At 42.6% G+C, this 15,012-nt stretch overlaps 1 protein-coding gene across 1 annotated transcript in view; it reads right to left on the bottom strand.

The window, feature by feature from the left end:
* Positions 1–14,533, bottom strand: part of TMEM116 (transmembrane protein 116) — a 77,231-nt gene extending 62,698 nt beyond the window's left edge. Inside the window, exons 1-2 of the mRNA XM_077292527.1 lie at positions 14,366–14,533; positions 5,961–6,007 (exon numbers count right to left, since the gene is read on the bottom strand). Of these exons, the coding sequence (XP_077148642.1) occupies positions 5,961–6,007; positions 14,366–14,431 (113 nt within the window). The 5' untranslated portion in view covers positions 14,432–14,533. The remainder of the gene's footprint in view (positions 1–5,960; positions 6,008–14,365) is intronic.
* Positions 14,534–15,012: the final 479 nt, after the last annotated feature.

Raw genomic sequence — 15,012 nt, 5'->3', positions numbered from 1 at the left:
CACCTCCACCCTGTTTGTTCTCAGGTCTGGTGGTATGTGAAAATTTCAGCCCACCAAACGAGAGAGCGGCAGCGGTGGTGGTGTCTGAATTCTGGATCCAGGTTTCTGTAATAGCCAGAAGGTTAAGGGAATTAGAGAGGAAAAGATCGTGAATGTAAGCTAGTTTGTTACAGACAGACCGTGCATTCCAGAGAGCACAGTGGAAAGCGATAGGAGAAGGCATGCACTGAATGTTAATAAGATTAGCAGGGTTTCTATATGCAGCTGGAGGAGAGTAATGTAAGCTGGTGGAGGGAGAGCCAGGGTTAGGGGAGTTGTCGCCTGCAACTAGTAAAAGGAGAAAAAACAGAAAGAGCAGGTAGGGGGATGATTTGTATGAACGTTTTGAGTGCAGCATGGCGGTAGTGGCTGGTTTGGAGTGGGTAAGAAATGTCAGTAGAGCCTCAGAGTTATACATGGGAGAGGGGAGAGGGGAGAAGGGAGGGGTGGATATAGAGAGAGTGGCCGGAATGTGTTAAAGGGCGGGTGAGTTGTGAGAAACCAGAAGTAAAAACAAATAAGAAGCAGATTTATATGATCAATGCATAATGTGGTATGACTGACCAAGAAGCATGATTGTTTGAAAAACTTATGCACCTTACCTGTCTCCTGCCCTGTCCAACTGCCATTTTCTATCTGCCAAGCACTTTAAACTGCAGGCTTGCTATCTCAGCCAAACTAAATATATATGAAATGGAGTGACTGCTAGCATCAGGAACCAAATGGTCACAATCAGCAATTAACCAATTAGCATAAGGCCAGAGCAGGCATTAAGGTACCTTCACACTGAGCGACTTTACAACGAGAACGACAGCGATCCATGACGTTGCAGCGTCCTGGATAACGATCTCGTTGTGTTTGACACGGAGCAGCGATCTGGATCCCGATGTTATATCGCTGGTCGGAGCTAGAAGTCCAGAACTTTATTTGGTCGTCAGATCGGTGTGTATCGTTGTGTTTGACAGCAAAAGCAACGATGCCTGCAATGTTTTACAATGGTAACCAGGGTAAATATCAGGTTACTAAGTGCAGGGCCGCGCTTAGTAACCCGATATTTACCCTGGTTACCATTGTAAAAGTTAAAAAAAAACCACTACATACTCACCCTCTGATGTCTGTCACGTCCCCCGGCGTCCACAGGGTTAAACTGCTTTCGGCAGGAGCGCTGCTAATGCTGCGCTGCTGCCGAGAGCTTCCCTGCACTGACTGTCAGTGCCGGCCGTAAAGCAGAGCACAGCGGTGACGTCACCGCTGTTACTGCCGGGTGCCGGCGCTGACACATTCAGTACAGGAAGAGCTCTCGGCAGCAGCGCAGCATTAGCAAGCGCTCCTGCCGAAAGCAGTTTAACCCTGTGGACGCCGGGGGACGTGACAGACATCAGAAGGTGAGTATGTAGTGTTTTTTTTTTACTTTTACAATGGTAACCAGGGTAAATATCGGGTTACTAAGCGCGGCCCTGCGCTTAGTAACCCGATGTTTACCCTGGTTACCCGGGTGTTGCAGGGGGACTTCGGCATCGTTGAAGACAGTTTCAACGATGCCGAAGTCGTTCCCCTGATCGTTGGTCGCTGGAGAGAGCTGTCTGTGTGACAGCTCCCCAGCGACCTAAACAGCGACGCTGCAGCGATCAGCTCGTTGTCTATATCGCTGCAGCATCGCTGAGTGTGACGGTACCTTAAGTAAATTGCTGTGGATTTGCGGTGCAGAATCTGTACCATAAATCCGTGACGTGTGAACTTGGCTAAAAATTACAACTTGGAATCCATATCCTTTGTTATCCAGATAAGTTGGGGCTTTCATTGATGGGCTAAAACTACTAGACATTCACGGCATATCCGAGGACCATACCTAGAATCTCTGTAGCTAGAATCGTGTGTGACATCATTTTCAGCATATTTTGTGTTAAAATGTTCCAGCTGCGAGATGTCGAGGAGAGGAAGAGCAGTAATCTCGACTTTAAAATAATTCATGCAAAAGACACTGAAGACAGCGGACCATTACTATTTCAACAAATCATTGTTTTTCTTTGTATCCTGGATACTTAAACTGTTTGCCAATATACTTTCTATGTTAAAGTGAACATAGTTTTAAAGATCTTTGTTTGCTGCCATTTAATAGAAACGTTCATTATTTACTACTGGTAGTGGATATATTAAAGTTAGGCTGTGTGGACCCGGTGCGTTTTTGCAGCGTTTTTCCGTGCAGAATTGGGTCAAAACGCTAGGGCATCCTTATGCCAGAGAATTCAATGACAATCCTGAAGTGCTGTGCACATGATCAGTAATTTTCCTTTGAGTATTTGCAGTGCGTTTTATTCTGCAGCATGTCAATTCTTTGTGCAAATTTTTAGCATTTTTCACCCAATGACTTCAATTGAGTCAAATCCGCAGCAAAAATGCAGGTATAAAAAAGTGAAAGTTCTCACGCAGCGGTAGTGAACTTGTGTGACCCCTGTCAAGGCAGCTCAGCATTATACACTGCGGGAGCAATGACGCTGCTGTCAATATGTAGTCGGCGGCCAGTTAGAGCAGTCATATCTCCCGATGTGACAGTTCTACAAGTGAGATCACCGTGAGACACTCTAGATTACATGTACTATGGCGGACAGGAGAGCATATGATTGTTTACAGGGGACATGGGCATCGGGGATTATGCGTTTGGTGAGTATGGTGAATTTAGATTTAATAAAGGAGTCTGCATCATTTTTTCAAAATAAAGGAATTTATTCTGGGTGTATTTTATTTAAAAACATTTACTATGGGGTTAGTAATGGTGGCGACTTATAGACGCCTAGCCATAACTAACCTGGGTTTCATGTCAGCTGCCAATACAAGGCTGCCATGAACCCCAAATCTATCACCCCGCTTGCCACCGCCCCAGGGCAATTCGGAAAACTGAGGCTAAGCATATGATTGATGCGCCATTTCTGGGGCAGCTGAGAGCTGATGTTTTTAGTCTGAGAGGGGGCAATATCCATGGTCCCTTCCTAGGCTATTAATATCAGCCTGCAGCAGATTTATTCTGTTAATATTCCTATAAAGCCTGGTAACAATGTGTGTGTGTGTTTATTTAACTTTTTACTTACCAGCTTAGTAATGAGGGTGTCTGGCTGACACTTCTTCATTATTAAACCTAGTTGACAGCTGCTGACACCAAGCCCTAATCCCATTACCCTGATGCCACTGCATCAGAATGAAAAAGAAGGGGTTGAACCAGGAAATTACATCACAAAACATTTTTACTTATTTTTTAAAAAAAGCCTTTATTGCTGTACAACAACGGATGCAACAACACACCGAAAACCATGGCAAAATGCAAGTTTTTGCTAGCAAGAGATGCAGAAACCTTGCAGAAATTTCTGCAAGCAAATGCTCAACGTGGCACATAGCATTACAGTATAGTTATTAGAGATTAAATAATCATGGACAGAGTTTTATTTACTAGTGAATACAATGAAAGTTCCTACAGAATGACAGTAAGCAAAGATTGTGTAAGCAGTGAAAAAATAGTAGAAAACAGAACAGTCTTTATAAAAAGATGAATATTTATTGCAGAAAGTAGAATTTCAGCGAAAGTCTTTATGTAAGATAACTTCTGGATGAGCTAACAGCCTACATTACTGTTCCAATAACATGTTATGGCATATGGACAACATAGATAGGTTCCCTCTACAGCTCAGTTGTTATAGATAAAGCCAAGATCCATTCTGCTTGCTATGGACGCAGACTGTCTCCACAACGCTAATGCCAGTGCTGCACCTTATCAAGTAAGGCTATCTTCTCTACTTCTTCAATACGCTTGGCTCAAACATATACTATATGTATATATCTGGTCACAATGTACAGCTTTTTAGCATAATAAACATTTATGGCTCACAAGACAGAACTTCACATATTTTGTAATTTTATAAAAACATTATTTCCACCTCTAATGTTACCCATTATCTGTACAATTAAATTGAAAAACAAACCAAAATCTTTTCTTTTTTTTTTCTTTGGGGGGGGGGGGGGGGGCGGAATAAAGAACTAAAATAATGACATTGCACAACTATTATGGAACGGTTGTAGTGGAATGTTACAGCTGTGCCAAATTTAAACCACTTCTCTATGACCCATCTTCACAGTGCTCCATGGTATATCTGAATCTTTGGAAATTTTTTGTACCTTTCTCCTGACTGATAACATCCAACAATGAGATCCCTTTGCTGTGTTGTAAGCTGTTTATAGACAATGACTTTTGCTGTCGAATGCAGCTAAGAAAATGTTGGTAGAATCCTACTAAAACAACTAAACTGTATATGGGGTTAATCATAATCACTGTAAATGGTGGCCGCTGTATACTGACTACTCTGTAACATAAGCATAAATAGGATTGGCTAATTCTGATCACAACCACATCACCAATTATAATAGGGTGCTCACACTTACACAACCACATTATTTTAGTTTTGTGATTTTTATTTTCTTTCTCAAAATTATTTTAGCTTGTTTGTTAATACATTTGTACAGATTATTGGTGACATTAAGGGCTCGCTCACACTAGCGTATAATATGGCCCAGTGCTATGCGATGTTTTATTGGATAGCACTCGGCCCAATGTTATTCTATGAGGCTCTGCAGATCTCCGATTTTTTTCTCATGCCAATTCGGCAATAGAAAAACAGTGAGGGCATCTGATAATCGAATTATGGGTACCCATCCAAGTCTACGGATGTGTGAGAAATATCAAACTGCACTCGGATGTCATCTGAGTGCAGTCTGATTACCAGAGACACAGAGAAAAGAGAAGATGGAGAAATTAAGTTATCCGTATTTGTGATAAGATTTTCTCATGCTAAAGAATACGATCACACTCAGCTCAAACTCTGACAGAGTTTGAACCAAACGTCATTAGTAGTGATGAGCGAATATACTCGTTACTCGAGATTTCTCGAGCACGCTCGGGTGTCCTCCGAGTATTTTTTAGTGCTCGGAGATTTAGTTTTTATTGCCGCAGCTGAATGTTTTACACCTTTTAGCCAGCATAAGTACATGTGGGGATTCCCTAGCGACCAGGCAACCCCCACATGTACTTATGCTGGCTAACAGATGTAAGGCCGGCGTCACACTGGCGTTTTAAACGGCCGAGTGCAATGCGATAAAAAATCGCATTGCACTCGGACCAATGCGATAAAAAATCGCATTGCACTCGGACCAATGCTAAGCTCTGGGGCAGATCCCACCAGCCGACTTTTTGTTGGCTGTTTTCCTCGGTCCGAGACAATCGCAGCATGCTGCGATTGTCTCGGACCGAGGAAAACTCTGGGCTCACTCGCACCCATATAAGCCTATGGGTGCGAGTGAGACAACACACATCACTTGGATATCATCCGAGTGATGTGCGTTATAAGCGGACCCCAGCAATGGAGGAGATGGAGAAATTAATTTCTCCGCCTCCTCCGCAGCTGGGCTCCGATCCTCCCTGTGCGAGAGAATCGGAGCACAGACGCATGACACTCGGCTCCGGCTCCTCCTCTACTGCTCTCGCATCGGATGCAATATGCCAGTGTGACGCCGGCCTAAATCATTCAGCTGCGGCAAGAAAAACTAAATCTCCAAGCACTAAAAAATACTCGGAGGACACCCGAGCGTGCTCAGGAAATCTCGAGTAACGAGTATATTCGCTCATCACTAGTCATTAGCATCGGCTCGATTCTCTCGCATGAGAAAATCGACCGACGTGCGAGTGACCCAGGCCTAAAGGTGAAAAAAGTTCTGAAATAGTTCTTCTTGGCATTATTTTTTACATGAAATAAACAAGGCACTTTAACAGGGGTGAGAAGACTTTCCATACACACTGTATCAATAGCACGAACCCAGGAAATGATACTGGCATATACTGATGCCTTTACGCAATATGTCATTTATGTAGTGGCTTGTACCTTAACATAGAAGTAACCACTTGTATCCATTTCACATTTCTGTATACCTGCAACAAAAGGAAAATATTACCAACGTTAGTTAGGGCAAAATACATAGATAAATAGTGCGGCATGTCATAATACTGGAAACATGCAGTACAATGTAGCAGTGTAATATATCACAGCACATCAATGTGGGCAAAACATGATATATGTAGATATATATGTTGTTGTAGTTCCTCTGCTTGTAGGCATTTCTTACCATTATAATGTATTCAGGACCTCACCCAAGAACTGTTGTCTTTTAGTTATCCATTTAAGACTTTAGACTTGACTAACAGGTGCAGAGGTTTTGTCAATGTTGGTTCCTTACATCTAGTTCTTCAGCAAAAGGTGATTTCCACTTCTAGAATAGTGGACCCCAAATGTGTCATGTCATGTAAATTGTTCCTTCTGCTCACTGATTGGCTGCAGCGATGATGTGAGCAACATCACTGTTGCAGCCAATCACTGAGTTCCACAGTTCTTCTGGTTGTAAAGGCAAGATTGGCTGCAGTGGTGATATGAGCTACTGATGTGACATCCCTGCTGAAGCCAAAGTACTGAACCTGGAGCAAGAGTGGAGAGAGCTGGCACTGCAGCCAGAGAGGGGGGTACTAGCTGGTTTTGTTATTTTACATTACAGGAGACATTTGGGGTCCACTTTTCTAAAAGTGGGAAAACCCCTTTAAGCTACTGAAATACGTCCTGAAACAAATGCTGACTTAATCCAAAGAACCAGGAAAATTTGGAACATTATTGAAAATTGTCATCATTGCACCAATAGGTGAAGCACCGCTCAAGCAGGAAAGCCACTGATGCATTACAGGGAACCTGATGCACATACATACATCACTCCGGCATTCTTCTGTACTGATAGCATACTAATGTGAAGTCCTACAGCATGAGAAAGAAACATAATCTATGCCGTTTGCTGAATACACAATCATACAAACAGTAACTTTAGATTGTGCTGCTAAAAAACTAAAGGTCATATGTAACAAGAATAAGACTGTAACTAGGCACCATTCTTGTCAATCACCTCTCATCTAGGATCCTGAAGACAGACGCAAATGACCACCACTCTTTAAATTGAAGAATGGTGTTGACGCCAATGTACATTGATGATCCTCAAAAGTGGAGAGGAGCGGACCAGTGGAAGTTTGGCTTCTGGTACTCGACTTCGGTTTGGGAACCAGAACTGTGCCGGAAAATGAACTTGAACCTGAACCTGAACCCCATTGGAAACAGTGGAGATGGAAAATCTCTCTCCCTCTCCTCCTTTCCCTCTCACTCTCCCTCTCCTCCCCATCCGTCTCCCACTCCCTATCTCTCTCTTCCCGAACTGTAAAACAGACTTCCAGGACTTCCGAGTTCAGCACCAGACACTAGGTGTCCGGTAAGAACCCCGGACGTTACAGTTTGTGTTCGCTCATATCTACTCGGACGTTCTGACATTGTATGCTGCCAAAACAATGTACAGTATATACGGGATACAGATTTTGTGGATACAGATTTTGTGGGAAAATATAATGCTATATGACTCTGTGACTGGCCATTTGACCCCTGTGAGGGGTTTTGCTAGTTTGTCTTGATACTGAAATTAGTTTTTTTGTGAAAATTGGTGGAAAGTGCCAGCAACACAGATTTTTATTTTTCAAAGAGAACGTTTCAGAAACTTGTATCCTTCCAAGCCATTAATATGATTGTGTAGCCCTTAAAAAAATAAGCCAATCTATCCCTTTATGACCCCAAAGCACTGACCCAGCAACGAGAAATCAGATTGTGAAGCTCTGTCTGGAAGCGCATTAGAGACGTGACAATGCCCTTCTAGCTTCCCAGTCTCTGCTGTATTTCCGACCGGGCAGCACGCTCCTCTGGCTGATTGACAGGTCGGGGGGTCAAGGGTGCTGCTAGGTAGGAAATATAGTGTGGGGCTGGGAAGCTAGAGGTGCATCACCACTCTCCAATGCACTTCCAAACTTCAAAATGCAATTTTTCCTCTGGGTCAGTGGTGTGGGGTCATGAGGGGATCAACTGGTTTATGGGTTAAAGGGCTACACATGCCTAATAATGGTTTGGAGAGGTAAAGGTTACTGACAGGTTCCCGTTAAAAGGTTTTTATTTTTATTATTATTATTTATTTACTTATATAGCACCATTGATTCCATGGTGCTGTACATGAGAAGGGGTTACATACAAATTACAGATATCGCTCACAGTAAAGTAAAATCCATGTGCACACGCTCAGTATTTGGTCAGTATTTTACCTCAGTATTTGTAAGTCAAAACCACGAGTAGAACAGTCAGAGATAGAGTATAATAGAAACATGTCACCACTTCTGTATTTATCACTCACTCACTGATGTAAAATTCTAAGCAAATACTGAATGTGTGAATGTAGCTTGAGGGCTCGCTCACACTGCCATATATTTTCTCGTGCTAGAGAATTGGGCCGATTCTGCTATTGCCACTCTTCCAGAGTCAACTGTCACCTTAGTGTGATCCGATTCTCTCACATAAAAGAATCACAGATCAGGTGCAGTGAAGATGAAGAACTTAATTTCTCCATTCCTTGTGTCCGCAGATGTCAGACTGCACTCGGATGGCATCCAAATGCAGTCAGATGTTTCACACGCACCCATGGACCTGTATTGGTGCACGTGATCCGAATATCTGAGCCACTGGCAGCATGCTGCAATTGTTTTCCCATGCTGAATTGGGAAACATTGGATAGAACTCGGCCATGTTATACGCCATACTGGTGATCTATCCTCTGTAAAGGTCATCAATATCAGATCGTTGGGGGTCCGACACCCAAAACCCCCACCGATTAGCTGTTTGCAGTATCAGCAGAGGTCGGAAACAAACAGGGTATGGATTAGAACACCAGGGCACTGCAAATCAGCTCTCCTACATTAATATCAAAGTAGGAGAAAATCCCTTTAATCCAGTTAAACAACTTGTAAAGAAGTCGCAACACTACAACAACTGCAGGAGAATGTGCACATTTATTCACCCATAACACAGTGACATTTCAGCTCTCCAGAACTATTTTCAAGCTATTGCTCCATACTCCCTGCCCTAGATGTCTGTACGCACAGATGCTGGCTGGGGACTGGGTCTTGCAGCTTTCTGTGTACTACCGGTACTTGTTTTCCTTTTATCAAGGATGGCTGGACTAATGTACAAAACAAGCACTTTTACTTCTTGAGTTGCCCCTACCTCCCAAAGCAGGGTTCTCAACACTAATGGGTAGTTGGATTATGTGTACGCTATAATATATGATATCGGTTGCACATGTCCTCTATGAATTGTAAAGAGCTGTGGAATATCTTGGCACTATAGAAAGATTGTTATTGATAATAATATTATCAAGTAATGGAAAGGAATAAGTTCAGTTGTAGCAACAGTCTTTCCTAATCCAAATGGTAAGAATTTACTAACAGATGTAAACCAGACACAAATGAGTCATTTTTGGCCCTGGTCTCACACACAACGGTGGTTTCTATCCAGAAGGCAAAACCAGTTTTGTTGTTTCTCCAGAAAAGTCACAAATATATAAAAAACTCCTGTACTGATATTAGTTTTGCAATGCATGGTCCATACCAGAAGAATAATATGCTGTTATTTGGGGATTTTTTCATTTATTTATTTTACTCACTCACAGGTTCTTCTCACAAATTAGAACATCATCAAAAAATTAATTTATTTCAGTTCTTCAATACAAAAAGTGAAACTCATTCAAGTGTTTATTTCTGTTAATGTTAATGATTATTGCTTACAGCCAATGAAAACCCAAAAGTCATTATCTCAGCAAATTAAAATAATTAACAAAAAAACACCTGCAAAGGCTTCCTAAGCTTTTAAAAAGGTCCCTTAGTCTGTTTCAGTAGGCTCCACAATCATGGGAAAGACTGCTGACTTGATAGATGTCCAGAAGGCAGTCATTGACACACTCCACAAGGAGGCTAAGCCACAAGAGGTCATTGCTAAAGAAGCTGGCTGTTCACAGAGTGCTGTATCCAAGTATATTAATGGAAAGTTGAGTGGAAGGAAAAAGTGTGGTAGAAAAAGGTGCACAAGCAACCGGGATAACTGCAGCCTTGAAAGGATTGTTAAGAAAAGGCCATTCAAAAATTTGTGGGAGATTCACAATGAGTGGACTGCTGCTGGAGTCATTGCTTCAAGACCCACCACACGCATACATATACAGGACATGGGCTACAAGTGTCACATTCCTTGTGTCAAGCCACTCATGACCAATAGACAACGCCAGAAGCATCTTACCTGGGCCAAGGAGAAAAAAAGGACTGGACTGTTGCTCAGTGATCCAAGATGTTGTTTTCAGATTGCATTTCATTTAGAAATCAAGGTCCCAGAGTCTGGAGGAAGAGTGGAGAGGCACACAATCCAACCTGCTTGAGGTCTAGTGTGAAGTTTCCACAATCAGTGATGGTTTGGGGAGCTATGTCATCTGCTAGTGTAGGTCCACCATGTTTTATCAAGACCAAAGTCAATGCAGCCATCTACCAGGAAATTTTAGAGCACTTCATGCTTCCCTCTGCCGACAAGCTTTTTGGAGATGGAAATTTCATTCTCCATCAGGACTTGGCACCTGTCCACACTGCCAAAAGTACCAATACTTGGTTTAAAAACAACAGTATCACTGTGCTTGATTGGCCAGCAAATTCACCTGACCTTAACCCCATAGGATAATCTATGGGGTATTGTCAAGAGTAAGATGAGAGACACCAGACCCAACAATGCAGACGAGCTGAAGGCTGCTATCAAAGCAACCTGGGCTTCCATAACACCTCAGCAGTGCTGCAGGCTAATCGCCTTCATGCCACGCTGCATTTATGCAATAATTGATGCAAGATGAGCCCCGACCAAGTACTGAGTGCATTTACTGAACATACATTTCAGTAGGCCAACATTTCAGATTTTGAAATAATTTTCCAAGCTGGTGTTATATAGTATTGTATTTTAATTTACTGAGATAATGACTTTTGGGTTTTCATTGGCTGTAAGCCATCGTCATCAACATTAAAAGAAATAAACTCTTGAAATAGACCACTCTGTTTCTAATGACTATATATAAAATACGAGATTCACTTTTTGTATTGAAAAACTGAAATAAATTAACTTTTTGATGACATTCTAATTTTGTGAGAAGCATCTGTATATAGCGCCATCAATTCCACAATGCTTTACAGATATAATCTCATTACAGTGTTAAGGTACCGTCACACTTAGCGACGCTGCAGCGATATAGACAACAAGCCGACCTAAACTAGATCGCTGGAGTGTCACTGTTTAGGTCGCTGTAGAGATGTCAAACACAGCAGCTCCAGAACGATGCAGGAGCGATCCAGTGACGCAACGGCGACTCACTTCTCGTTCTCACAGGTCGTTAGCTCCATGTCAAACATTGCTGGCATCGTTGCTTTTGCTGTCAAACACGACGATACACGCCGACCTGACGACCAAAGTTCTGGACTTCTAGCTCCGACCAGCGATATCACAGCAGGATCCAGATCGCTGCTGCGTGTCAAACACAACGAGATCGCTATCCAGGACGCTGCAACGTCACGGATCGTTGTCGTTCTCGTTGTAAAGTTGCTCAGTGTGAAGGTACCTTTATACTATACTAGGGCTAGGTTCACACAATACAGTGTTGTCTGCTTAGCACTTCCCTGGAGCTACTGTTGGAATCCCCCCAAAAATAGGATCACGATGGAAACCCTGATGGGGCTATTCGCTAATATGATGCCGATAGAGTTATTTTGGACACTATCTGGCCTCCGTTCTGGCAGTGTTGTCTTTTTCAGACATAAGCAAAATTGTGGCAGACCAAGTTTTTGCTCATGTCTGAAACGATGAACACTGTTGTTAAAGAGACCACTCAGTCACAGTGACTCCGTCAGTGTCACAATAGTGAATGGCTCCGTCAGGGCTGTGTTGGAATATCCTTCAGAATCCTGTTTTTCAGGGATTCAAAAAAATCCTTGCTGCAGTGCCCTAATGCATGTGGGTGAACTTAGACTGTCATGGCTCTTGATCTACTTCCTTCAGGCTACTTTCACACTAGCGTTAACTGCAATACGTCGCAAATGCGTCGTTTTGCCGAAAAAACGCATCCTGCAAAAGTGCTTGCAGGATGCGTTTTTTCAGCATTGACTAACATTAGCGACGCATTTGCGACGCATTTCCACACGTCGCAACCGTCGTGCGACGGTTGCACCGTGCTGTGGCGGACCGTCGGGACCAAAAAACGTTACATGTAACGTTTTTTGCTCCCGACGGTCCGCTTCTTCCGACCGCGCATGCGTGGCCGGAACTCCGCTCCCACCTCCCCGCACTTCCCCGCACCTCACAATGGGGCAGCGGATGCGCTGGAAAAATGCATCCGCTGCCCCCGTTGTGCGGCGGAGACAGCGCTAGCGTCGGGGACCTCGGCCCGACGTACTGCGATGGGCCGAGCCCGACGCTAGTGTGAAAGAAGCCTCAGTTTGATGACCCTTAAAGGTACTTTTTATACATCAAGCCATGTATTTAATTGCCACCAAATTATGGCATAAGTGTGGATTTTTCTTTCTAACGTTACTCCCGTAATGTTTTTTTTTTTAGAAGTTATTGATGCTGAGTATTTTTGCTGCACCTAATAACACAGCGTCTTACAGTTCCAGCAAAGTGGATGGGATTTATAGAAATCTCATGCCCTGTGCGCTTTTTTTTGCATAGTGTAAACTGACCTGCGGTGCGTATTTGATATCTGCAACATCTCAATTTCTCTTGTGGGTATACAGGGTTTTATGTGCGGATTTTCCCCATTGACTTGTATTAGATGTGGAAACTCCACAGGTAAAAAGCACATATGCCTTTTTAACTGCATTTCTACTGGAAACGCCCTAAAAATCCACGAGATCCACACATGACTGTATCAATAAAGTTTTACTAATGCCATATAAAAGGAAGTATAAAAAAAAGCAGTTTTATTTAAAACTTGACATGCCAAAAAGGTTAAAAAAACATAGCATCAAAGTGTGATAGAATTGCATGTAAAAAGGAACTCAAAAGCGCAATAAAAAAGCAAATAACATAATTTAGCTAGTAAATGCAGGAATTCTACAAAATCAAGTACTCATTGTGTCAACAAAGTCTTAACTTTATGCTGGAATCACCTGCATTTTTTAAGCCAAAGGCAGAAAAGGACCTATAAGGAAAGAGAAGTCCTTCCCTTATATGTGACACTAGTGACATACATACAAAGAACATCTGCGCTTCATTGTCTAAGTAGCACTCAAGTCTGCCGAAAATGTATCAGACTCACTTGTTATATATAAATTTGGCATCATTTCTGCTACATTTCTGCTGATTTTATTAAAGTGCTTTCCCTATGATCTTCTTGTTACATGGCCCAGATATGCAGATATAGAAGTCTAGAAGGCAGAAGTATAACATACAATCTTCCTCCGGGAACCGGATTTACAAATAAAGTCAAAATTCCTTCCACAGTGTATTATCTGATACTGAGGAGAGATCGGGATCCTTCCAGGACGGTTCAGTTTAGAGGAACATGTACAGATATTTTCCATCATCTTCCCATTATAGCATTCCCTCTGATACTGGCAGGACCCTCCCGAGAAGAGAAGAGCGCAGAAGATGAAACAATTGTATTTCTTCTCTGATTTCTGGTGAATTATATAAAATAGATGGACAGAAAGATAAAACTATAGATAATTATATCAAATAAATAGGTAATTTGTGTGAGATATGGTTGATAGATGTAGATGCCTATGTGTATGACATAGATAGGTACAGGCAGATAGATGTACCTATGTCATACACATAGGCATCTACATCTATCAACTATATCTCACACAAATTACCTATTTATTTGTTATAATTATCTATATATATATATATATATATATATATATATATATATATATATATATCTATATATCGGACTATGACATAATTATCTGTTAATTTATCCTCCTATCATCCATATCTATGCAATATCTGTATATATAATTTCCATATTTTACATATCTATTTTTATTCTAGCGATCAGTTTAATATCTCTCTATGTAATGTCTTTCCCATATCCATCCATCACCCATAGCTGTGTAATATCTGTCATTTCTTTCACATATCTATCTATACCTAGCCATATTCTATTGATGTGTCTAATATCTATATAATGACTAGTTTTCTCATTTCGATCCTTCACCTCCTCCGTGAGCAGCAGCAGATGCTGGGACCTGACGGCTGCCGGTGCCTGATGGCACATTATGGGGGCTGCTCTGCCCCTGTCCCGTGTCCGCTAGCGCTCGGTGCAGACTCGGCGCTTGTGTGCAATGTCGCGCATCTCTTACCTCGGCCAGTTCATCGGCTTCTGTAATATTCATCCACATAACAATATAGTCCACGTCTGCAGCCATGGAGGAAGGTCCCCAGCCACTCTCGGTAGCCGGGTATGTCAGGCAGTGAGGAGCCCGGAGGTGACTGCCGCTCTGCCCATCCCGGCACCGCACACAGCCCTGGCAGCGGCCGCCGCAGCATATAACCGCGGTGGGCGTGGCCGACTCTGAGGAGACTGAGGCAGGGGCTGCCTGACTGACTGCACGGGTCACTGCAGACCCCAGGAATAAAATGGGGAACCAGTCATCTCTCCCCATGCACAGACAGGGGGTCCTGAAGTCTGAAATTAAAGGGGGTTTATGTGAATAATGCTTGCTTTTTGTATATTGAAAATATATTCAAGTTCCCGGTATATTCTGTCACAGTTTTTAATACTCCTGCTTGTTGTCATCGAATAGGGCCACTCAGGCTGATTCATGAAGGCAAAGAATTACTCCATTTTCTTTCTTACATAGGTCCTTTATGTTCAGTCTTCCTGCACCAAGTTACATATTCTGTCACAAGACTCACAAGATTATTTATAAGGCTAGGTTCACATTGCGTTAATGCAGCCCGTTCAACACATGCATTAAGCGGGCTGCGTTAACGCAAGTGCCGAAAT

The sequence above is a fragment of the Ranitomeya variabilis genome, chromosome 1 (assembly GCF_051348905.1).
Source record: "Ranitomeya variabilis isolate aRanVar5 chromosome 1, aRanVar5.hap1, whole genome shotgun sequence".
NCBI classification, from domain to species: Eukaryota; Metazoa; Chordata; class Amphibia; order Anura; family Dendrobatidae; genus Ranitomeya; species Ranitomeya variabilis.
The sequence above is the reverse complement of the archived record's forward strand: the minus strand, read 5'-3'. Positions and strand labels throughout refer to the sequence as shown.